At 47.1% G+C, this 26,294-nt stretch overlaps 1 protein-coding gene across 1 annotated transcript; it reads right to left on the bottom strand.

Moving 5' to 3' along the window:
* Nucleotides 1–12,346: 12,346 nt before the first annotated feature.
* On the bottom strand, nt 12,347–13,957 carry LOC127313740 (daphnetin O-methyltransferase 1). Its single transcript, XM_051344212.2, has 2 exons — nt 13,054–13,957; nt 12,347–12,948 (listed from the first exon to the last, which is right to left on the bottom strand). Exons 1-2 carry the CDS (start codon nt 13,861–13,863, stop codon nt 12,649–12,651), a joined length of 1,110 nt encoding a protein of 369 aa, XP_051200172.1. The 5' UTR covers nt 13,864–13,957; the 3' UTR covers nt 12,347–12,648.
* Nucleotides 13,958–26,294: the final 12,337 nt, after the last annotated feature.

The following is a 26,294-nucleotide window of genomic DNA, read 5'->3' as shown; positions in this document are numbered from 1 at the left end:
CCTAAGATCTTTGATCGGGCGACGATGGTGTTTGAGCACCGTTCCCTTCTTGGAGGCGTCGTTTTTTGGAGAGTCTATAATTCAGGTGTTGTCATGGCGGTGAATGTATTGTTGTTGTTAGGCCCGAGATACTGTAGCGGGACTTTTGTTTCTTTGTTTTCTTTTCCTTTTTTTGGCTGTGTGCATCCGTAGTGCCATTAGGGTGGTGCGTTGTTGCAGAGGCTGGGTGTAATTGGTATCTCTTGATATTAATATATTCCCTTTATCGAAAAAAGGTCTGGCCTTAACTGGTTGCGCCTGACAATGTCCTTGTTGAAGGAGAGCAAGAATAGAACCCGTCAAGTCCCGCACCCCACCCCAACCCTAACCTCTCCCGCACCTCACCCTCCGCCGCCGCCGTTGCCGGTAGCGCCGCCGGGGCAAAGTCCCTCGGGGCGTGGCGGCGGCGGGGGCCCTTCCTCGTCGCTGCGTGGAGAACGGCGGCCGGATCCCACCTCCTCGATGCATGGCGAAGCAGGCGTGCGTGGGATGGGCGACGACGGCGGCGGCCCTCCTCCCGTCGGCTGTCCCCTGGCGGACCGGCCGGCGCGGTTGGGATGGGCCGCGCTGCGGTCTCCCTCCTCTCGTCGGCTTCCCGCAGCACTCCGGTAGGGGCTGGTGGTGGGCGGCGGCCAGGCCCTCGGTCTGCGCCATGCCATCCACCCCCGCCTCTCGTCGGTGCGTGGAGGCGATGTCGGGCTTCTTTCGCGACACGAGGGCGCCCGGGGCAGCAGCCTTGGGTTCGACGGAGGAGGTGGCCTCTTCTTCGCCGGAGAGGGTCGGCATGCGGTTGGTGGTGGTGGATTTTTGATCTATCACCGCCATCCGTCGGTGAGATGGAGGAGCATGGAAGCCGACGATGGTGTCGCCGGTGGAGGGTTGGGTTGGCCAGCCCGGGATGGTCGCCGACGTGGGGGTCCGACCTGAATAAAGGCGGCGGTCCTAGGGACTCTCTTGTGTGAAGAGGAGGACCTACCGGAGGCCTGGACTCGTGATCTGGCCGGAGGGTTGAGTTCCGGAAGGCTCCGCCGGCGAATGTAACAGTGCTTTGCCTGGAGTTTGCTAGATCGGAGGTATTCGGTCGTGCGCACCCATGCGTTTATTCAGACCGTTTGGTTCTGGAGGGAGCGGCGCGAAGCTCTTTTTTATTGTGTTGACATCAAGTGACTATGGATCCATGATGAAAGTCGGAAGAAGAGAATTTCATGAAGGCCGGAGGGGAGGACTAGCTAAGGGAGGTTCAAGTCTCCGCGCTGTTGAGGGGCTTTCTTGGTGTCCGAGCTTCACAGCAGCGGTATGAAAGTGGGGGCGACAACACAGGTGAAGCGCAGAGTCCTACCTTTCAGGGTGAAAACCCAAGGTCTGGCCTTAACTGGTTGTGCCTGGCAGTGACCTTGGTGGAGGCATTGTTTTGAGAGCGGGGACTATCTTCAGGGTGAAATCCTAAGATCTTTGATCGGGCGACGACGGTGTTTGAGAACCGTTCCCTTCTTGGAGGTGTCGTTTTTTGGAGAGTCTGTAATTCAGGTGTTGTCATGGCGGTGAATGTATTGCTGTTGTTAGGCCCGAGATACTGTAGCGGGAGTTTTGTTTCTTAGTTTTATTTTCCCTTTTTAGCTGTGTGCATCCGTAGTGCCATTAGGGTGGTGCGTTGTTGCATAGGCTGGGTGTAATTGGTATCTCTTGATATTAATATATTCCCTTTATCGAAAAAAAAGGTCTGGCCTTAACTAGTTACGCCTGACAATGTCCTTGTTGAAGGCATTGTTTTGAGAGCGGGGACTACCTTCAGGGTGAAAACCTAAGATCTTTGATCGGGCGACGACGGTGCTGGTGCACTATTCCCTTCACTAGTAGGAAAAGCCTCATCAGTGGCGCACCAAAAATTGATTCTGTGGCGCATGGTTTCTGTGGCGCACCTGCCCATGCGCCACAGAAAGTCTTATTTCTGTGGCGCACCAGGCGGGGGTGCGCTACAGAAACAGAAAGTCTTATTTCTGTGGCGCACCCGGCGTTGGTGCGCCACAGAATTTTTTTTTGAAATTCAAAAAAAAATGGCGGCCAGATCTAGATCTAGATCTAGATCTGGGGCCGCCAAATTTTTTTAAAATTTTTTGTTTGAAATTTCACTGGGAAGGTCGCTGGAGTAGGAGGAGGAGGTGGTGGTGGTGGTGGTGGAGGTGGAGGTGGAGGTTGAGGCGGAGGCGGAGGTGGAGGTGGAGGTGGAGGTGGAGGTGGAGGCGGAGGCGGAGGCGGAGGTGGAGGTGGAGGTGGTGGTGGAGGAGGAGGAGAAGGAGAAGGAGAAGGTGGTGGTCGCCGGAGGAGGTGGTCGCCGGAGGAGGTCGGAGGAGGTGGTTGATACGTCTCCGACGTATTGATAATTTCTTATGTTCCATGCCACATTATTGATGACTAGCTCAATGCCCGCGCGTTGCCGCGAAATAATAAAAACATATGTACTCTCTGTTTTGAAATAGTAAATAAATAAATTTTGTGTAAAAGAAATGTACGCGTATGTAGACGTATTTTAGTGTGATACACTGGTAAACAAAAGTAAGTGACTTAGTTTCGAATGCAGGTTATAGTTCTCAACCACGCGGTGACAAATTTTCTTTTACACCTCCCTTCATGAACCGGAAACTACTTCTTCGAGTACAAAATAGAGGGCGCCATGCCATGCACAACACCATCACAAGCTGCACCTTAGTAAATAAAAAGAAAAGGTACCGACTATATCCGGTGGCGGCAATGCCTCCATGAAGGCGTCGATGAGAAGTGTCGGCACCTCCCTCTCACCTACTTGGATTGTCATCTTCGAGTGAAAGCCAAGATTTAGGTTAATATTTGGATTTCCATTATAAGCCAAAATGATTTTGTATTGTTGACTGCATGCTCTCTTCTTTCTATGTGCTAGATACGTCTCCGAGAAAATATATATCCTTGAATAAAAAGTATTTAAGCAATGATAGCAAATGACTGATGCGGTATATTTCCCAACTAAATCAGAGTTGTACATTTGCCACCCCACTACTCGTCACCTATTTCTTCTTCTTCTCGCCTCTTCTCGGTATTCTGCCTTGCGCTTGTCTCCATTTGCCAGCGCCGCTGCCCGTCGGTCATTTCTTCTTCCTCTCGCCTCGTCTGGGTGTTCTGCCATGCGCTTGTCTCGCTGCCCATCAGCTATCTCTTCTTCTTGTCGCGTCCTCTCGGTGTTCTGAATTACGCATGTCCCGCTGCATATCAGATATATCTTCTTCTCCCTCCGTTTGAAAGTAAGCTGCTCAACTTCTTTAGATACGGATGTATCTATAACTAAAATATATCTACTTACTATCCACACCCTTTATTTGAAATGCATTTGAACTTTTTTTTAAATGTCAATAAAAATACATAAAAATGTCTAATGTACATCTTGACATGTTACATGCTCGCAACATTTTATCAGCAAAAACCGACATGTTTTATGTCATGTGTAAAAAGATAAATTTTTGGTGCTAAAATAGTCTATTTCTCGAGATATTTTTTATCTTTTTAGACAGGGCACAAAAATTATTGGTTTTATGTGAAATTTTACGTGCACACATAAAACATGTTACTCTACATGCAAATATTTTTTCCTAATTTTTTTTAACTTTTTAAAATATGTTTTTACATACCCAGGATCAGTTTTGAGTTTTGCCTATATACATTCATGTTCTGGCTTCTATTTGTTCGATGAAATATATAACCGGAGTTTTATGTAGTTGTTAATTAAGCAAAAAAAAATCAAGCCATCACATTCCCTAACAAATATCAATCCATCACGTGTGTCCGGCAGTTGCAGACTTGTATAGATAGTTGTATGCATGTTTCTTCACGTAATTACCACAGGTTGATCCACCACAAATAGCTGCTTGTCTTTTCCGTGGAGATCTTGTCAGCACTATGGCGGTACAGCCCCACCAGCCTGCGCGTGGCACTCAGGATTGGTTTGTAGAGTGACCGAACCGAATTAGGATTTTGGCTGGCTCTTGTCCGATCGCTACATGCAGGAGACCGAGGCGGCGAGGCGGGACACGGATGTAACCGGGCCTTTTTCCAATCGCTACGCGGGGTCTGGTTAGGGATGCGACGTACGACGTACCAGTCCGTTTGCAATTTAATAGTAAAGATATCTACATGTTTTATGCATACTTTATGTTATATTTATGTATTTTCCGGCACTAACCTATTAACGAGATGCCGAAGAGCCAGTTGCTGTTTTCTGCTATTTTTGGTTTCAGAAATCTTACAAAGGAAATATTCTCGGAATTGGACGAAATCAACGCCTAGGGGCCTATTTTTACACGAAGCTTCCAGAAGACCGAAGGAGTCACGAAGTGGGGCCACGAGGCGACGACATGCTAGGGCGGCGCGGCCCAGGTGCTGGCCGCGCGGCCCTGTTGTGTGGCCACCTCGTGTGGCCCCCTGACCTGCCCTTCCGCCTACTTAAAGCCTCCGTCGCGAAACTCCCAGTCCTGAGAGCCACGATACGGAAAACCTTACTGAGAAGCCGCCGCCGCCAATCCCATCTCGGGGGATTCAGGAGATCGCCTCCGGCACCCTGCCGGAGAGGGGAATCATCTCTCGGAGGACTCTTCACCGCCATGGTCGCCTCCGGAGTGATGAGTGAGTAGTTCACCCCTGGACTATGGGTCCATAGCAGTAGCTAGATGTTCGTCTTCTCCTTATGTGCTTCATTGTCGGATCTTGTGAGCTGCCTAACATGATCAAGATCATCTATCTGTAATGCTATATGTTGTGTTTGTCGGGATCCGATGGATAGAGAATACTATGTTATGTTGATTATCAATCTATTACCTATGTGTTGTTTATGATCTTGCATGCTCTCCGTTATTAGTAGAGGCTCTGGCCAAGTTTTTGCTCTTAACTCCAAGAGGGAGTATTTATGCTCGATAGTGGGTTCATGCCTCCATTAAATCTGGGACAGTGACAGAAAGTTCTAAGGTTGTGGATGTGTTGTTGCCACTAGGGATAAAACATTGATGTTATGTCCGAGGATGTAGTTATTGATTACATTACGCATCATACTTAATGCAATTATCTGTTGTTTGCAACTTAATACTGGAAGGGGTTCGGATGATAACCTGAAGGTGGACTTTTTAGGCATAGATGCATGCTGGATAGAGGTCTATGTACTTTGTCGTAATGCCCAATTAAATCTCACTATACTCATCATATCATGTATGTGCATGGTCATGCCCTCTCTATTTGTCAATTGCCCGACTATAATTTGTTCACCCAACATGCTATTTATTTTATGGGAGAGACACCTCTAGTGAACTGTGGATCCCGGTCCTATTCTTTACATCGAATACAATCTACTGCAATATTTGTTCTTTACTATTTTCTGCAAACAATCATCATCCACACTATACATCTAATCCTTTGTTACAGCAAGCCGGTGAGATTGACAACCTCACTGTTTCGTTGGGGCAAAGTACTTTGGTTGTGTTGTGCAGGTTCCACGTTGGCGCCGGAATCCCTGGTGTTGCGCCGCACTACATCCCGCCGCCATCAACCTTCAACGTGCTTCTTGACTCCTACTGGTTCGATAAACCTTGGTTTCTTACTGAGAGAAACTTGCTGCTGTACGCATCACACCTTCCACTTGGGGTTCCCAACGAGCGTGTGCTTTACGCGTCATCAAGCTAAATTTATGGCGCCGTTGCCGGGGAGATCAAGACACGCTGCAAAGGGAGTCTCCACAATCCAATCTCTTTACTTTGTTTTTGTCTTGCTTTATTTTATTTACTACTTTGTTTGCTGCACTAAAACAAAACACAAAAAAATTAGTTGCTAGCTTTACTTTATTTACTATCTTGTTCTCTATATCAAAAACACAAAAAAAAATTAGTGACTTGCATTTTACTTTTGCTACCATGTCTAGTTCTGCACCTGTTACTTCTTCACCTGAGGAATTAGTCTTCACTTTTAAGCAAGGGGATGAGGAGAGTTTTAAAGATGCTTGGTCCAGAATTTTTACTTCTTATCGTAAAGCTGAACCTCAAATGACTCTAAGTTTGCTCCTTAGTAATTTTTATTTTGGTCTTATGATTCGCTATAGATATGCCTTGGATGCTGTAGTGGGAGGAGATTTCCTTCATTGCAATGGGGATCAAGCTTTTAATGCCATAAAGAAGTTGGTTGCATCACATGATTCAGCTAATAACTTTGATTCAGCCCTTATTAGCATTTATACTAGATTAAACACTCTTGAGACAAGTGCATCTCGCTTGAATGAAAATTATAGATATGTTCGTAACCGTCTTGATCAAGTTTTAGTGAACTCTGAACCTTCATTATGGGATCCTACTATTAAAATTGTTATCGGTGACCAAACTCTTCATGCCAATTGTGATATTATGTCTGAATTTTGCTTAATGCCTAAGAGTATTCATGAATCTTTGAAACTTTGGGGATTCGTTGAAGGGGGAGAAGGAATAACTCTTATTGATAACTCTGTTATAATTCCTAAAGGAATAGCTGCGGGTGTGCATACAACCGTTATTGGGAGAACAATATCCATTGATTATCTTGTTATTGAATGTGCAGGAACAGGACAAATCACACTCGGAAGATCCCTGTTGAAACTATTGGGAGCCGTCATAGATATGGGAGAAGGCACCCTAAAATTCACCTCTACACCCGGGGGTAGACATATATTCCCTAAATCAAAGAGTAAGAAAAAGAACAAGAAAGGTAAGGGTAAAGCCCAATGTAATGTCGATGCTTCATCTCTTGATAACACTTGATACACACTTTCTGCGCCTAGCTGAAAGGCGTTAAAGAAAAGCGCTTATGGGAGACAACCCATGTTTTTACTACAGTACCTTTATTTTATATTTGAGTCTTGGAAGTTGGTTACTACTGTAGCAACCTCTCCTTATCTTAGTTTTGTGCATTGTTGTGCCAAGTAAAGTCGTTGATAGTAAGGTTCATACTAGATTTGGATTACTGCGCAGAAACAGATTTCTTTGCTGTCACGAATCTGGGCCTAATTCTCTGTAGGTAACTCAGAAAATTATGCCAATATACGTGAGTGATCCTCAGATATGTACGCAACTTTCATTCAATTTGGGCATTTTCATCTGAGCAAGTCTGGTGCCACTTTAAAATTCGTCTTTACGAACTATTCTGTTTTGACAGATTCTGCCTTTTATTTCGCATTGCCTCTTTTGCTATGTTGGATGAATTTCTTTGTTCTATTAATGTCCAGTAGCTTTGTGCAATGTCCAGAAATGTTAAGAATGATTGTGTCACCTCTGAACATGTAAATTTTTATTGTGCACTAACCCTCTAATGAGTTGTTTTGAGTTTGGTGTGGAGGAAGTTTTCAAGGATCAAGAGAGGGAAATGATGCAATAGATCAAGGAGAGTGAAAGCTCTAAGCTTGGGGATGCCCCGGTGGTTCACCCCTGCATATTTTAAGAAGACTCAAGCGTCTAAGCTTGGGGATGCCCAAGGCATCCCCTTCTTCATCGACAACATTATCAGGTTCCTCCCCTGAAACTATATTTTTATTCCATCACATCTTATGTGCTTTGCTTGGAGCGTCGGTTTGTTTTTGTTTTTGTTTGAATAAAATGGATCTTAGCATTCATTGTGTGGGGGAGAGACACGCTCCGCTGTTGCATATGGACAAATATGTCCTTAGGCTTTACTCATAGTATTCATGGCGAAGGTTGAATCTTCTTCGTTAAATTGTTATATGGTTGGAATCGGGAAATGCTACATGTAGTAATTCTAAAATGTCTTGAATAATTTGATACTTGGCAATTGTTGTGCTCATGTTTAAGCTCTTGCATCATATACTTTGCACCTATTAATGAAGAAATACATAGAGCTTGCTAAAATTTGGTTTGCATATTTGGTCTCTCTAAAGTCTAGATAATTTCTAGTATTGAGTTTTGAACAACAAGGAAGACGGTGTAGAGTCTTATAATGTTTACAATATGTCTTTTATGTGAGTTTTGCTGCACCGGTTCATCCTTGTGTTTGTTTCAAATAACCTTGCTAGCCTAAACCTTGTATCGAGAGGGAATACTTCTCATGCATCCAAAATCCTTGAGCCAACCACTATGCCATTTGTGTCCACCATACCTACCTACTACATGGTATTTCTCCGTCATTCCAAAGTAAATTGCTTGAGTGCTACCTTTAAATTTCCATCATTCGCCTTTGCAATATATAGCTCATGGGACAAAATAGCTTTAAAAACTATTGTGGTATTGAATATGTACTTATGCACTTTATCTCTTATTAAGTTGCTTGTTGTGCGGTAACCATGTTTTCTGGGGACGCCATCAACTTTTTACCTTTGTTGAATATCATGTGAGTTGCTATGCATGTTCGTCTTGTCTGAAGTAAGGGCGGTTTTCACAATCAAATGGTTTGAGTATGCATACTGTTAGAGAAGAACATTGGGCCGCTAACTAAAGCCATGAATCATGGTGGAAGTTTCAGTTTGGACATAAAACCTCAATCTCTTATGAGAATATTATCTGTTGTTGAATGCTTAAGCATTAAAAGAGGAGTCCATTATCTGTTGTCTATGTTGTCCCGGTATGGGTGTCTAAGTTGAAGAATGATCAAAAGCGAGAAATCCAATGCGAACTTTCTCCTTAGACCCTTGTACAGGCGGCATAGAGGTACCCCTTTGTGACACTTGGTTGAAACATATGTTATGCAATGATAATCCGTGTTAATCCGAGCTAATTAGGACAAGGTGCGGGCAATATTAGTATACTATGCACGAGGCTTGCAACTTGTAAGATATAATTTACATGATACATATGCTTTATTACTACCGTTGACAAAATTGTTTCATGTTTTCAAAATAAAAGCTCTAGCACAAATATAGCAATCGATGCTTTCCTCTTTGAAGGACCTTTCTTTTACTTTTATGTTGAGTCAGTTCACCTATCTCTTTCCACCTCAAGAAGCAAACACTTGTGTGAACTGTGCATTGATTCCTACATACTTGCATATTGCACTTGTTATATTACTTTACATTGACACTATCCATGAGATATACATGTTATAAGTTGAAAGCAACCGCTGAAACTTAATCTTCATTTGTGTTGGTTCAATACCTTTACTTTGATTTATTGCTTTATGAGTTAACTCTTATGCAAGACTTATTGATGCTTGTCTTGAAGTACTATTCATGAAAAGTCTTTGCTTTATGATTCATTTGTTTACTCATGTCATTACCATTGTTTTGATCGCTGCATTCATTACATATGCTTACAATAGTATGATCAAGGTTATGATGGCATGTCACTCCAGAAATTATCTTTGTAATCGTTTACCTGCTCGGGACGAGCAGGAACTAAGCTTGGGGATGCTGATACGTCTCCGACGTATCGATAATTTCTTATGTTCCATGCCACATTATTGATGATATCTACATGTTTTATGCATACTTTATGTCATATTTATGCATTTTCCGGCACTAACCTATTAACGAGATGCCGAAGAGCCAGTTGCTGTTTTCTGCTGTTTTTGGTTTCAGAAATCCTACAAAGGAAATATTCTCGGAATTGGACGAAATCAACGCCCAGGGGCCTATTTTTACACGAAGCTTCTAGAAGACCGAAGGAGTCACGAAGTGGGGCCACGAGGCGACGACACGCTAGGGCGGCGCGGCCCAGGTGCTGGCCGCGTGGCCCTGTTGTGTGGCCACCTCGTGTGGCCCCTTGACCTGCCCTTCCGCCTACTTAAAGCCTCCATCGCGAAACCCCCAGTACCGAGAGCCACGATACGGAAAACCTTACTGAGACACCGCCGCCGCCAATCCCATCTCGGGGGATTCAGGAGATCGCCTCCGGCACCCTGCCGGAGAGGGGAATCATCTCCCGGAGGACTCTTCACCGCCATGGTCGCCTCCGGAGTGATGAGTGAGTAGTTCACCCCTGGACTATGGGTCCATAGCAGTAGCTAGATGGTCGTCTTCTCCTTATGTGCTTCATTGTCGGATCTTGTGAGCTGCCTAACATGATCAAGATCATCTATCTGTAATGCTATATGTTGTGTTTGTCGGGATCCGATGGATAGAGAATACTATGTTATGTTGATTATCAATCTATTACCTATGTGTTGTTTATGATCTTGCATGCTCTCCATTATTAGTAGAGGCTCTGGCCAAGTTTTTGCTCTTAACTCCAAGAGGGAGTATTTATGCTCGATAGTGGGTTCATGCCTCCATTAAATGCAGGACATGTGAGAAAGTTCTAAGGTTGTGGATGTGCTGTTGCCACTAGGGATAAAACATTGATGCTATGTCCGAGGATGTAGTTATTGATTACATTACGCACCATACTTAATGCAATTGTCTGTTGTTTGCAACTTAATACTGGAAGGGGTTTGGATGATAACCTGAAGGTGGACTTTTTAGGCATAGATGCATGCTGGATAGCGGTCTATGTACTTTGTCGTAATGCCCAATTAAATCTCACTATACTCATCATATCATGTATGTGCATGGTCATGCCCTCTCTATTTGTCAATTGCCCGACTGTAATTTGTTCACCCAACATGCTATTTATCTTATGGGAGAGACACCTCTAGTGAACTGTGGACCCCGGTCCTATTCTTTACATCGAATACAATCTACTGCAATATTTGTTCTTTACTATTTTCTGCAAACAATCATCATCCACACTATACATCTAATCCTTTGTTACAGCAAGCCGGTGAGATTGACAACCTCACTGTTTCGTTGGGGCAAAGTACTTTGGTTGTGTTGTGCAGGTTCCACGTTGGCGCCGGAATCCCTGGTGTTGCGCCGCACTACATCCCGCCGCCATCAACCTTCAACGTGCTTCTTGACTCCTACTGGTTCGATAAACCTTGGTTTCTTACTGAGGGAAACTTGCTGCTGTACGCATCACACCTTCCACTTGGGGTTCCCAACGGGCGTGTGCTTTACGCGTCATCAGTGGTCGCCGGAGTAGGAGGAGGAGGAGGTTGGCCGGCCGGAGTAGTAGGAGGAGGTGGTCGCCGGAGTTGGAGGAGAAGGAGGCCGGCCGGAGTAGGAGGAGAAGGAGGCCGACCGGAGGAGGTGGAGGTGGAGGTGGTGGAGCAGAGGAGGAGGGGAAGTGGAGGAGGAGAAGTTTGCATCCAAGAAAAAGTGGAGGAGAAGTGAGGAGAAATGAGGAGAAGTGGAGGAGGAGTGAGGTGAAGTGGAGGAGGGCGGCAGAAATTTCAAATTTCGGAGCTTAATTCTGTGGCGCATGGGCAATTGGTGCGCCACAGATTTTTTTTTTCTTTTTTTGTATTTTGCAGCAAAAAATCTTTAACTGCCCGTAAATTTTTACTCTTTTCGAATTTGGGGATTCTAAAAATTGTCCAACTGGGCATGCCCCGGTGAATTCGAATGTAGATTTTTCGTGGGAACATTTTGATATATTATTCGTTTTTTTTCGAGTTCGTATGCAACCAGAAATCCAGTTTGATTATTTTCCCACGCAATTTTGCAAAAATAGTCGAAATTCATGTTTGTTAGTTCTCAGTGGTAAAAGATGAGATAATACATGGGCATCTTGAAGGAATTTATTTTTTGAAATTTTTATCTATTTATTTTATTTTTTACAGAGGTGAAAAAGGCGATCCACGGGGGGGGGGGGGGGGGGGGGTTGCGTGGGGAGCCCAAAAAACTTCTGTGGCGCATGGAACTCATGTGGCGACAGAAATGTGTAGTTTCTGTGGCGCACCATCCCACGTGCGCTACAGAAAGTCTTAATTCAGTGGCGCACCAGGACCAGTGCGCCACAAAATGTCTTATTTCTATGGCGCACGTGGTCCTGTGCGTCACAGAAATAGTGAAACCAATGATTGGGCCTGGCCCCACCAAGTTTCTATGGCGCATGGATTGTTGGTGCGCCACAAAATTAAGCTCTTTCTGTGGCGCACCGTGTCTGGTGCGCCACAAAAAAACTTTCTGTGGCGCATTTTTGGTGGTGCGCCACAGAACTAAGCTCCACCTATAAGGCTTTTTCTACTAGTGCTTCTTGGAGGCGTCGCTTTTGGAGAGTCTGAATTTCAGGTGTTGTCTTGGTGGTGGATGTATTGTTGTTGCTAATGTTAGGATATTGTAGCGGGAATTTATTTCCTAGTTTTTTTTTTTGTCTGTGTGCTTCCGTAATGCCATTAGAGTATTACGTTGTTGCAGAGGCTAGATGTAATTGGTATATTTTGATATTACTATATTCTCTATATCGAAAAAAGCTAGCTAGCTAGCAGATGTATCACTTTGCAAGTAGTATGTTGAACCTGGCAGATCGAATGATTAGTAATATTATTATTGATAAAAAAAAGAAGCATTGGAATATAAATATGTTGATACATATAATACTCATGACAACCAACAAAACAGGTGAAGATTGAGCGCACCAACATATGATAAACACATACACATGCAAAGTGCTATAAGCTTCTCTATATGTGAAAGTTCCCATGGAACTTAAAAGCAACTAGCCCGAAACACTTGAGCTACTCTAAGGATCCATGAAGCTCTCCATGGGAATGATAAGCACCTTCTTTATTTTTATCCTTAGTACTGAAATCTCATGGGTACACCTCGATGACACATCGGGCTCCCAGTTTCTTCACAATTTTGTAGTCCGTGAAGCCTGCTTTCACGAACAGCTTGCTCCAGTCATTTTCACTCCGTTGAACCCCCCTCGTGTTAACCATCATAAGCATATCCATCAGGAGTTGGGCTTCAAACATAATTGGCCCCAAGGAAGGACCAACCACAATCTCTATGATTATTACCTTTCCTCCCTCCTCACGCGATGGAATGGCATTCCTGCACTGAGCTAGGATTTTGACACAATCTTCGTCGCTCCAAAAGTGTAGCACGAGCTACAACAATAGGTAAGCTCAAAAAATTAAGAGATGAAGAATTCTGAATTTTAGTATTTGTAGAACTAAAATTAACTTTGTTTCTTTTGATTTGTCATGACATACCTTGAGCATCACGGCTTGAGACGATGGCACGGTGTGGAACAGGTCACCTGCAACATAGTTTATGACACCATCAACTGGTGCTTTTACGATCACCTTGGGGAGGTCTAGCACAGTGCATTTGAGATGCGGGTACGCCTTGACGAGGGCCCTCGCCGTGGTACCATCGCCACCGCAGCAGTCAGTCAGGGACTGAAGCCCCTTGAAGATGTCACCGCACTCACGCAGTATGGTGGCGATCCCCAAGTTGTCGTGGGCAGCCAAGCCTTGATTGGAAACGGCGTCAAAATCTTTGTCAAGGACAGCTGTTCTGTCATCAAAGACTGGCACGCCATGCATGTCCTCGAAGGGTGATGGCACTGGTGCCTCGGTATCCTTCTTGAACCAGTCGGCCAGCCCGAACGCCGCCTCCGCGCAATGCGAGGAGGTGACGGCAAGAACGAAGTACTTCTGGCTGTGGTGCTCGTCGGCGACGACACCGTGCACCAAGACGCGGGACAGCGGGGTGAGCCGGTACAGCTCCTCGCCGGACTCGGAGGCGTCGTCAGCTGCGAAAACGCCCGACGTGACGAGCACGCGCATGAGCCGGCCGAGGAATGGCATCTTTACCGGGGGAAGGCACAGCGCGGACGTGAGGTCGGGCAGCGAAGCGACCCCGCCGAGTTTGTGGATGGTAGTCGGGATCTCAAGCTCGACGGCGCACCGAAGCCCCATGGACGTGAGGTAGTAGAGACTGTGTCTCCACAGGTCAGCTTGTGCCTGCAGCAGCTCAGCGTCCGTGGGAACCTCTAATGTGGGTGCCTGAGCCGCCATTGCTTTCTTCCTCTCTCTCTCTCTCTCTTCTTCTCTCTCAAGTCTCAATATATGTTTAGCTGCTATGTTATGCTTTGCTTTGAGAGCTTTGTGCTTCGTGCAGAACACAATAGCACGTAGGTGTTTATATAGATACTACCATATTAGTATCGGCAGCTTAGCGTTACCCATATTATTACTACGTATTTGGTTAGCTGTTGATCGAAAGGTAGCAGCTCATAGTTAATTTGTGGAGAACCACATACACTGATACACAGTAATGTGCGAGGCAATAGTTTACTCCGATTTTGATGTTTGTGATATCTCCACTCCAAATTAAATTATCCGGGATCACACTTTTTATGCAAATTGGGGAAATGTAGCATCATATCGATCACCTTATCTTGATGAATTTATTTATGGAGTATCGTTGGCAACACTGATTGCCAGGACAGTTTGATCTAGCAAATTTATATAAAAACCGCGGAAAATTATCTGACGACAACTGATACGGTACAGTTGACGCTAGCTGTGTCAACTATTGATGATCAGTGACTATCACGAGCCCCCTCCCCCATCCTTTTACCTAAATCATGAGTGGCGCCCGTTCATCACATTTTTAGAGCCAAGAGGATGAGAATCACGCGGCGCATGAGTTGCATGGGAAAATCAAAAGGTGATAAAGTTGGTTGTGAATAGTAAAGCCACTAATTTTTCAGGGGAGAAATCGGTGGAGAACACTGATCCTCCGCAATGACATAATGTCTAGCATAAATAAGTTAAAAAAACATAGAATAAAATATAAAAAAAACGTACCTACCAAAGTGATCCGTGGTCTCGCAGTTGAAAAAGGTTTCCCCACAGCTAAGCCACCAAAAAGGAACAATGTATAGGCGCCACCATCTAGCGATCTAACCACCAAAATCACATCAAGGGTATTTTCACCGAGGAGAAAGTCCGACCAATCTTCGAGACAATACTTCCAAAAAGGCAACGAGCAGAAGTTCGTCATTCTCATGTACGACCAATAAAAATCACTCCTACCATTTCAACCCGGTAATCGAGACTCGGTGCTTCAAGAGCACCGACACAAATAAAGTCATGTTGTGCTTGGCTTCCTCCCAACTTGCCTACATATTGCTGAAATGCACCGACGGCAAGGCACACTGTGTGTCACACACAATTTTTGGGGAAATGCTGTATCATATCCATCATCTTATCTTGATGAATTTATATAGTTGGCTGCACTGATTGCCAGGAGAATTTGATCTAGCAAATTTGTATAAAACTGCAGAAAATTATGTGGGGACAACTGACATGGTGCAGCATACCTAGCTGTGTGCAGTCAACTATTGATGCTCAGTGACAATCACGAACCCCTCCCCCACCCACGATGAGTGTGTCCCTTATATGTCAGGATGATTCCGCATCACATTTCTACCTCAGAGGGATGAGAAATCAAAAGGTGAGAACGTTAGTTGTGCGATGTTTCCTTCGTGTTCTCAAGTATTAGAGCCCTAATTTATTAGATGGAAATGGGTGGCAGAGGGGACGTGAATGGTTTGAATACCCTAGATGTCGAGGGTGCTCCTCGGCAATGCTCTCCAATAGAGGCTTAGGGTTGATGGAATCCTATAAGCTGACACGAGACATCGGTTTACAGACAAGCGGGGAGAGCGATTTACCCAGGTTCGGGGCCCTCGATGAGGTAAAACCCTTATGTCCTGCCTGCCTGTTCTTGATTATGAAAATATTGGGTTGCAATGGGGTGCCGAAGGGTTCGGCTGAGATCTCGTCGAGAGGCTAAGTGCTGCGGCAACCTAGCTCTAAACTTTTTTGGTGGCTAAGATTGCTAAGATTGTACGTGTCCCTCGGCAGCCCCTCTCCTGGCCTTTATATAGGAGGCCAGGTCTCAAGAGATCTGTCCGGGTACGACTAGGTTTACAAAAGACCTAGCACTAAACTTTCCTTGTTCGGTTCTTCATCTTGTTCTTCAAGGAATCTTTTCTAGCACCGTCCTAGTAGCCCACCTTGCCATCGGGTATCTTCATGGGCCTCTAGTTGGGCCGTACAGGATAGGGCAATATCGGTTACCCGAAGGGTAATGCCCACGTCAGTAGCCCCCGAGTGTCTAGCCGAAGATAGTTCGGGTAGAGACTAAAGCATGCCTCCACCTAATGTTCCTCTCCTGGATTGTTTTTGTCCATCTTGTACCAGCATCATCTTCTTCTATCGGGTGCGCGTCAAGCGCTCCCGATGGGAGTAGCCCCCGAGTCTAGGTACAGATGCTTGCAATCCGTGCGTAGACTCAAGTTGTACTACTCGAACATTTTCTTCTGCCGAAGTTTTGCTGCAAGTCTTCATGGATCATCCGATACATTTGTACCAAGGCTTGTTTTACCCGATAAATTTTCAATGGGTAAGGGATAATAAGTAACGTGCCCAACTTTTGCTGGTTAACTGCCGACGGCAAAACAACGTCACCCTACACATAATCAAGTCCCCGGGCATGATCCTGGAGTGCAAAAAAGTTCTATCGGGTGCGCGTCCAGCACTCCCGATAGGAGTAGCCCCCGAGTCTGGACACGGGTGCTTGTAATCGGGTGCAGACTCGAGTTGAGCATTTCCTTCTTTTCTCCAAATATTTCTTCGAGTGCTCATTTTATCGAGTGCGCGTCGAGCGCTCCCGATGGGAGTAGCCCCCGAGTCTGGACACGAGCACTTGTGATCGGGTGCAGACTCAAGTCCGAACATCCGATGATAATTTATTTTCCTTCGGCTGCTCTTGACAGCGTCCATGATGTCATTGATGACGTATTGCTGCTGTGGTGTGACTGACAAGACTTGACCTGATGGGCCCATCCTAGTTCTGCACGAGCAGTTTTTAGGGAGCGACCAGCGCACGCGCGCCGACCGAGGCGGCTCCTCGATTTTCGCGCGTCGTGGGAATAATGGGCCGCCGGTTCCATTCTCCTCTTAGACGCCACGTGTACAGCCAGATCTGATCCACTTCCCACGATGCCTGTGAAGTTACGGCCACGATCTTGCTTCAATTATTACGGCATAAATAGGGGGCCTCCCTGCTTTTACTTTTTACGCCTCCCACTTCTCATCTTCTTGCTCGTCCTTTCCTGTCACCCCTGTTCTTCCCTCAAAAGCTTCTCACGCCATGGGCAAGAAGAAGGGCGCCAGCGCCTCAGATGCGGCCAAAGTCAGCCGTGACTGGAGCGCCTTCGCCATTTCCAATCGCGACGTCAACAAGCTGCGAGCTCTCGGCCTCATCTCCTCATCTGAAGATGACATCCGTCTTCCAGGTGCCATTTCTCGCCCAAGGCCTCTGAAGGACTTCACTGTTATGTTCACTGCTTTCTTATTCCGTGGTCTTTCTCTTCCTGCCCACGAGTTTCTCTGTTCCCTTCTTTTCTTCTATGGGATTCAGCTCTGGCAGCTGACCCCTAATTCCATTCTCCATCTTTCTATCTTTATCACTGTCTGTGAAGCCTTCCTTGGCATTGACCCCCACTGGGGTCTTTGGAGGAAGATCTTCTATGTTAAGCATCCCAACGACAGCAATGCCCCCCCCCCGTCGTAGGTGGCGTTGGCTTTGTTGTCAGAAAGAAGTCGACTATCTCGACTACCCAATGAAAGAATCTGTCCAAGGCTGGCGCAACAAATGGTTTTATCTGCGAGACCCTTTGGTGCCTGGGCGGCGCTCGAATCTCCCTCCTTTCGAAGATAAACTGATAGCTAAGCCGAAGAAGTCCTGGCGAAACACCCTTTCTCCCGAAGAAAGGGTGACAGCCGATAGGCTGTTCGACCAGGTTGTCGTCCCGAAGAATACGGGAGGCTTGATGATGTGCGGCACTAAGGTAGTCTCAGTGTTCCTGCAACGTCGAGTTCAGCCGCTAATGTCTCGACCCCACCAATTGTGGCTTTATACTGGCAAGGGCGACAAGTCTAGGGTCAGTTCTGCCGACCTTTCGGCTGAGGAACTCCGAGACGAAGTCCGCCGTTTGACATGCCTCAGTATGAAGGACAACATTGTCTTGACGTCGGCTCGTCCCCCTTATGATCTACACCATCTTCCGACTGAGGTAATTCTTTGCCGTTTCTTGTTTGTTGTTGTTGTTTCTTCCTTCATTGCGCTTTACAAGCTTTCTTCTCCCGACAGGCCCCCGCCGTTGCTCAATGCTATCCTCCTACGCCTGAAAGCGGCGTGGAGCCAGAGGACGACGATGACGACTCCGAGGAGACCGAGGACGTCCAGCATGCCCTTGAGGACATCGATGTCCAAGAGGAAGAAGCTGCCGATGATGATGCCTTCATCAGGAGCAGGCGACGTAAGCAGGTAAACGATGATTCTATTACAATGGCTGAATCAAGTCCTAGCGGAAAAGATAATGATGCTGGTGGAACTGCTTCGCCTTCTCCTGCCAAGAAAAGTTCGACAGGTTTCTTTGCCGCCGAAGACGACCTGGACCTGTGAGCATCTATACCCCTTTTTCGGCTTATTCTCTATTGATTTGTATGCTAATTGTGCACTCTTCTTAAGTAGCTCTGACGATGATGATGATGTTCCTCTTGCGAAGAGGACCAAATTATCCTTCGGGAAGATGGCATCAGCTAGGGAGTCAAATCCTTCTCCTGCTAAATCGACGCCTCCCTCGCGAACGGCTGTAGAGAAAATTTCAGTGTCGAAGGTTATCCCTTCTGGCGACGTTCCCACCCCGTCGGCTGGCCACGATCACGTAAGTGTTTTATTTGTCTTGATTTCTTTCTTGCCTCGCAAAGCTTTTTCATTCAACTGAATCTTCTTGGTTTCCTTTGTTGCAGCCGATTTATGCCACAACTCGACTGGAATCTGAAAACACTCAGCTTCGGAAGAACATTAAAACTTCGGCTGATCAGGTGCTGGAGGCCAACAGGCTTGCCACCGATGCCAAGAACGAAAATGTCTTGCTGAAGGAGGAGGTGAAAAAGCTGAAGCGACAGATGAAGGATGAGCAAGATGCCAAGCGCAAAGCTGCAGCCGCAGCCGATGAAAAGGAAGGCGTTCTTCGTGAGTCCATTACGAATTTATTGGGTAAAATTCTTGACACATAGCTCATTTTGTAATATTTCCTTTTGGATTACTGATCTGTCTTCTTTCAGAGGCTGCCGATATAACCATCACTCAGGCGCGCATGCTTCGGGAAGACTCTACGTCTGACGCCCTTTCCCCCTCGCCGCTGAGTCCAACGTCCAGGTTCTTGGGCTTCTGCAGAGGACTAAAGGAGCATTGTCGAGGTTATACTCGATGATTTTTCCAAAGGTGAAGCAGGACAAGACTCTCGGCGAGATGGCGGATGCTTTCCTCGTCGACTCTTCTGAGCCTGTGGAGGTATTGAAACGCCCTAACCGCTTGTTTGGGGCGGTTCTTACTTTCCAGCTGCTCATGGGCCATGGGATGGGGTCAGACTTAGAGAAGTTGTCCAAGGCATTGCCTGTGAATGACGACAATCGCCTAGTTGACCTTGAACCCTTCAAACGATCAGCGGTGACATGCGCCAATCAGCTCCTCAAGTTGGTTGATGAAGCCCAGTCCAAGTCTGCACCTGAAGCTGCTCCTGGCTCGTCGTCGGGACTTCCCTGAATGCTCGCTTTATTAATTGTAATTAAGACCTGATGCAATTTGACTTGGTCCTATTTTATTTTGGCTCTGTTGCCAGTTTGAACAATCTTTTGAATGTAACACATACACTCCAATGCTCCCGATGGGAGGTTTATGCTAGTCCTATTCTGATCTGGAAGTTGTACTGCAGATTCCTTCATTTTCCTCCTGCGTCGAACCTTTTTCAAATTCTTCGGCTAGCGATGAATCTGGCCTTGTTCATTCTTTGCGCGACCAAGTGTCTCGTCTGAATAAATATATTACCTCCCTTCACGCGATGGCAGCGTTGCTGAAGAAGAAGAGTGAGATAGCGACTGCCATTGAACAACATGCTCTCGATCGTCTTCATGTCGCTACCGAAAGTTTGGGCTGTAAGTGCTAACCCTTCTTTTAATTTCTGACGTAGCCTGGATGTTCCCTTAACTGATATTCGTTCTTTCAGTTGTATCTCACGATAAATCCGAGGAGAACAAGAAGATCCATGAGAAGGTCGAGGCGATCACTGACGTTGCTCACCCGAAACACGACTTATGGTTGCATCGCCCGAAAGCTGTTATCGTGGCGAAGTTCGAGCATCGAGCAGAGAAGGTGCACTATTACTTTGATAAATTCCATGCTCATCTTATGATGGTTTGGAAGACTTTGTTCCCTCTGGATCAAGCACCCGAAACTTTGTCTGCTTTGTTTACTCGATTCAAGTCTCCGGAGAGGATTCGACTGCTGGTGCGGAAAGAACTCTTGGCTGGTGCTGAACTCGCCTTTGCTTCAGTATTGGCATGTCATCCGTCTTTAGACTTGAGGGCCATAGCAAACACCGAGAGGAGTTTAGGCCAATATTATGATGTCGCTAGAGGTCCTGCGTATACCATCATCTCCTGGATGGAGACAGGTATTGAGAGAGAGCTGAGGGCCCAAGGGAACAAAGGAGCTCCGTCGTGAATGTAATAACTTTTGTACCAGCATAAGGTTGTTTTATTTAAATTCAACGTGTGCGTTGCACATCATGTAATCCTGTTGGATTTTGTTGATTCGATTGGTAATTGTCGAGGGCGGCTGAGTGATCAATTCAACCTATTCTCCCGACGACTTCGTTGTAGTTTGCAATTTTATTGCGAAGTCGATATGTAAGTTTTGCAATAGCGATACCCATCGACTTAATCGAGGGAATTAGACGCTTGGCTTCGTCACACGGTGCACCGATTTGAGCCTTATTTTATGATAATGTAACCATCGACTGCAGCACTCGCGTATTTTCTCGAGGCTTGGATTGGTTGTGTTGCGTGTCATTAAACTTAGCTCTCGTTGAGAGTATTTAACTAACAACAGTGTGCGAGTGTGCTTTTGGCCAGCGCTCCCGATGGGAGTAAGAGCCAACGATAGGGGCCCCGAACGATTTATTCGGATGATGAGGCCTGGATCAAGGAAAAAAAAGGTGGAAAGTCCGATTAGAATTTTATTCGTAATGCAAGAAGCGACCTTAAAGGCTGTTAAGTAAAAAATGATTGTGTCCTATGTATAGAACCGTCGCAGCTATGCAATGTTCCATGGATTCCCAACGTCTTTTCCCGAAGTTGGGTTTTTGGGCCGATATGCTCCTCCTGGTATCACTTCGGTGACAATATATGGTCCTTCCCATGGAGACTCGAGTTTCGAGGGTCTCTCTTGCTTCAGCCGAAGTACCATATCTCCAACGCTAAAGCTTCGACTGCGTATCCGTCGGCTGTGATAATTTCTCAACGCCTGCTGGTATACCGTAGTTCTTGCCAAAGCAATGTCTTGAGCTTCGTCAAGGAGGTCTACAGCATCCTGCAGCGCGACGTTGGAAGAGGATTCTGTGTATGCTGTCACTCGAGGAGCTTCGAACCGAACGTCGGCTGGCAGAACCGCTTCGGCTCCGTGTACCAGGAAGAACGGGGTGTATTGAGTCGACCTGTTAGGTGTGGTACACAAGCTCCAAAGTACAGATGGTAACTCTTCGACCCAAGCTCCAGCCGCGCCTGTGAGACGTTTCTTGAGGCCATCCCCTATTAGACCATTGATCCTTTCCACCTGGCCGTTGGTTTGCGGGTGGGCCACTGATGCAAATTTCAGTTTGATTCCTCCGTCATCACAAAATTTTCGAAACTCTTTGGAGTCAAAGTTAGTTCCGTTGTCTGTGACTATACTGTGAGGCATACCAAATCGACAGGTTATTCCCCTGAAAAATTGAACTGCTGTTTCAGCTTTCTTGTTTCATACGGGTACTGCCTCGATCCACTTGGTGAATTTGTCGACTACGACCAGTAGGTACGTGTGTCCTCCAGGTGATGACCTTGGCAGCGGTCCAACTTGGTCGAGTCCCCATTGAGCGAAGGGCCACGCTAGGGGTATTGTCATTAGATCTGTCGCAGGGCGTGCGGTTTTGGTGAAAAACGCTGGCAGGGGTCGCACTTCATGACCAGATCTCGAGCATCCGATGCCACCGTTGGCCAGTAAAATCCCGCTCTGAAGGCTTTCGCCACAAGGGCCCTGCTTCCTGCATGGTGTCCGCAAGTTCCTTCTTGTATCTCGTGCAATAGTGCTCTTCCATCGTCAATGGCAATACACCTTTGGAAAATACCGGAAATGCTGCGCTTGTAGAGTTCACCGTTTACTATGGTGAAGGCTTTTCGATCGTCTGACGATTCGTCTCGCTTCTACTGGATCCTCCGGCAACTCCTGCTTTGTTAGGTATGCTAGGAATGGCTTGGTCCATAGCGGCTCAAGGAGGAGGACTTGTTCTGCTGGAGGAGTTGGAGATTCTTCGGCAGCTCGCTATGGGCTCGCCTCCGATTCGTCAGCCGACGACTTTGGAGGTGCCGACGCCTTCTCTTTTATCGATCGCTGAGTGATCACTTCGTAAAACACTCTGTCTGGAATGGGGGAGCACATGGACCCGATGTTTGCCAGAGTGTCAGCTTCCTCGTTGCTGGCTCTGCCGATATGTTTAAGTTCGCACCCTTCAAATTTGGCTTCCATATTTTGGTACAACTGTCGGTAGGCGATCATGTTGTCGCTGACCGCGTCACACAGGTTCATCGACTGTTGTACTACCAGGTTTGAGTCTCCGTAAATTTCCAGGCGAGTCGCCCCGCATGCCTTCGCCATCTTCATTCCGTGTAACAGCGCCTCATACTCTGCCTCGTTATTCGTCGGCAGGGAGAAATTCATACGTAGTATGTACTTCATCTTATCTCCCTGTGGTGATATTAGTACCACCCCTGCTCCTGCGCCTGTGCTCCGTTTCGACCCGTCGAAGTACATTGTGCATGACCCCGACATGTCGGGTGCTGCTGGTGTTTGTGATTGGATCCAATCTGCCACGAATTCTGGGAGGATTTGGGATTTTATCGCCGTTCGATTGACGTAAGTTATGTCGTGTGGTGCTATTTCGATGGCCCATTGAGACACTCGACCCGTGGCCTCTGGGTTAGTCATTATGTTCTTCAATGGTGCTTCGCTTACGACAACAATCGGGTGCTCTGTGAAGTAGTGCCGTAGTTTGCGAGCCAACCTCCATACTGCATATGCCAGCTTCTGATGATGGGGGTACCTCTGTCTTGCAGGTGTGAGCACTTCACTGAGGTAGTAAACAGGCCTCTGCACACCGTGAACTCTCCCTGATTCTTCTCGTTCGACGACCAAAACGCTGCTAAAGACTTGGGCCGTTGCAGCTATATACGTAAGTAGCGTTTCCTTCTCGCGGGGGGTTACGAGGACTGGGGATGTCGATAAGATTCTCTTCAGATTGTCGAAGGACTCCTGCGCCTCATTTGTCCACTCGAACTTTTCTGACTTTTTCATCAAGTTGTAGAAGGGCAAAGCTTTTTCCCCTAGTTTGGCGATGAATCTGCTAAGTGCTGCCAATCGTCCTGCCAACTGCTGCACTTGGTGCAGATTCTTTGGTGGTTCCATGTCGAGAATAGCTTTGATCTTCAAAGGGTTAGCTTCTATTCCTCTAGCTGGGATGAAGTAGCCGAGCACTTGTCCCCCTGGCACCCCGAAGAAGCATTTCTTCGGGTTCAGCTTAATTTTGTACTTGTCTAGGTTGTCGAAGGTTTCCCGCAAATCGTCAATGAGAGTGGCGGCATGCTTCGTTTTTACCACAATGTCGTCGATGTAAACTTCGATGTTCCTCCCGATCTGTTCTCCAAGGCAAGCTTGCATGCACCGTTGATAAGTTGCCCCTGCATTCTTCAACCCGAAAGTCATGACGTTGTAACAGAAAACGCCGTGTGGGGTGATGAACGCGGTTAACTCCTGGTCTTCCTTTTTGAGCTTGATCTGGTTATACCCGGAGTATGCATCCAGGAAGGAGAGACGGTCGCATCCGGCTGTGGAGTCGACTATCTGGTCTATACGGGGCAGCGGGAAGTGGTCTTTTGGGCAGTGCTTATTAAGGCTGGTGTAATCGATGCACATGCGGAGAGCGGTCGTGTCTTTTTTCGGCACCATAACGGGATTAGCCACCCATTCAGATTCCTTAAGCTCTCGAATGAATCCTGCCTTGCGGAGTCGACTAACTTCTTCACCAATTGCTCTTCTCTTCGGTTCAGAAAATCGGCGCATCGATTGCTGTACTGGTTTGGCTGTCGGGTCAACATTGAGGGCGTGCTCAGCGAGTTCCCTGGGGATACCTGGCATGTCGGATGGTTCCCATGCAAATATCTCCTAGCGCTCACGGAGGAACTCGATGAGCGCGCCTTCCTATGCATCAGTAAGGTCTGCCGACGTATTGACCGTCTTCTTCGGGTCGGTGGGATGCACCTGCAGCTTCTTTGCCTCCTTCGCAGCGTCAAATTCGTCGGCCCTTGCGTTCCGATTGTCGGCTGGTGGCTGTGTATGATCCGTGACGGCGTCGACAGCGTTGAGTTCTTCCTTTGCGCCGAACCTTGAGGCGATCTTCTGGAATTCTCTGTCGCAATTGTCTGAACGGGTGAAGCTTCCATGAACGGTTATTGGAGTCCCATTGTTGCCAGGCATCTTCAGCTTCAGGTACGCGTAATGAGGTACGGCCATAAATTTGGCAAAGGAAGGCCTGCCGAGGATGGCGTGGTACTGAGATTCCCAGTCGACTACTTCAAACTCGATTTTTTCCTTCCTGAAGTTGCTAGGCGTGCCGAAAACTACATCCAGTGATGTTTTGCCTAGGGAATAAGCGGGTCGAGTCGGTATGATGCCATGGAATCCTGTATCGGACTCTCTCAACATGTCGACTGTTAAACCCATTGCTTTCATCGTGTTAGCGAATAACAGGTTCAAACCACTTCCTCCGTCCATGAATACTTTGCTCATATTGTACCCTCCGATATTCGCCTCAAGGACAAGGGCTGCATGACCTGGTCTAGGGACGGCCTTCGGATGAATTCGGGTGTATCAACCATAGCAACTTCCGCATACTTCACTTCTCGTGAGAATTTTTTGATTTCCCTTTTCGAAAAGCTGGTTTTATGGACCATATTGACCTGCCCACACGGCTCGGGGAACACCTCGGCTGGTACATACTTGTCCCCTTTTGCTGGCTCGTATGGCTCTGGTACGTACGGTTCTGACGGATAACTGTAAGATTCTGCCCTTTTCTCCATTATGTGAACTCTTGACATGGCTTCGGCTCTGAGGTCGTCACAAAATTGTCGAATCTCCAGGAAGTGTCGGCAGTTCCTTAGCAGGTGACTGGATTTTTCTCGACCGTCCTTCGGATCAATGTAAGAGTGAAGGTAACATGGTGCCTCGAGCTGTTCTGTGGCCGATAGATACGGTGAGCGGGTGCGGCCATGGATCGGTTGCGTGTCCTGGCATCCTCGTTCGGACTGGTGAGGGCGGGTTGCTGCACGTTCTTCCTCTTCACGGCGCGAGTCCCTTCGTCTTTTCCTTCGCCCCGCTGTGAGGTCGAAACTTCCTCGGTTGCCTTCTTGCATGTTTCTGGATGGACCTTCCAGGGTTGCTGCCGGAGCGACACCTGCCGAAACTGAGGTCCTTGGGCCAGATGTACTTGTCCTAGGGAGGCGAAGAAACCCCCCGAAGTAGATGATGAAGTGGACACCACCGAAAGTTGCGGTCATGTCGTCGCACGATTTTGCAAGGATCGAGTGCGGCGGCTCGGGATGTGGTACGAACTCAAAGGATCCGCAGCGGATCGGGTCTTTCGGATCTGATGGCGTTGTGACTCGAGTACGAACGCCGCAGATGTGACTGGTATTGCCGATGACCTGCCTTGTGCCGATAGGCTTCCCACAGACAGCGCCAACTGTCGAGGGTGCTCCTCGGCAATGCCCTCCGATAGGGGCTTAGAGTTGATGGAATCCTGTAAGCTGACACGAGACATCGGTTCACAAACAAGCGGGGAGAGCGATTTACCCAGGTTCGGGGCCCTCGATGAGGTAAAACCCTTACGTCCTGCCTGTCTGTTCTTGATTATGAAAATATTGGGTTACAATGGGGTGCCGAAGGGTTCGGCTGAGATCTCGTCGAGAGGCTAAGTGCTGCGGCAACCTAGCTCTAAACTTTTTTGGTGGCTAAGATTGCTAAGATTGTACGTGTCCCTCGGCAGCCCCTCTCCTGGCCTTTATATAGGAGGCCAGGTCTCAAGAGATTTGTCCGGGTACGACTAGGTTTACAAAAGACCTAGCACTAAACTTTCCTTGTTCGGTTCTTCGTCTTGTTCTTCAAGGAATCTTTTCCAGCACCGTCCTAGTAGCCCACCTTGCCATCGGGTATCTTCATGGGCCTCTAGTTGGGCCGTACAGGATAGGGCAATATCGTTTACCCAAAGGGTAATGCCCAC

Source organism: Lolium perenne, chromosome 7 (genome assembly GCF_019359855.2).
Source record: "Lolium perenne isolate Kyuss_39 chromosome 7, Kyuss_2.0, whole genome shotgun sequence".
NCBI classification, from domain to species: Eukaryota; Viridiplantae; Streptophyta; class Magnoliopsida; order Poales; family Poaceae; genus Lolium; species Lolium perenne.
Note: the sequence above shows the minus strand (reverse complement) of the source record. Positions and strands in the feature narration are given on the sequence as shown.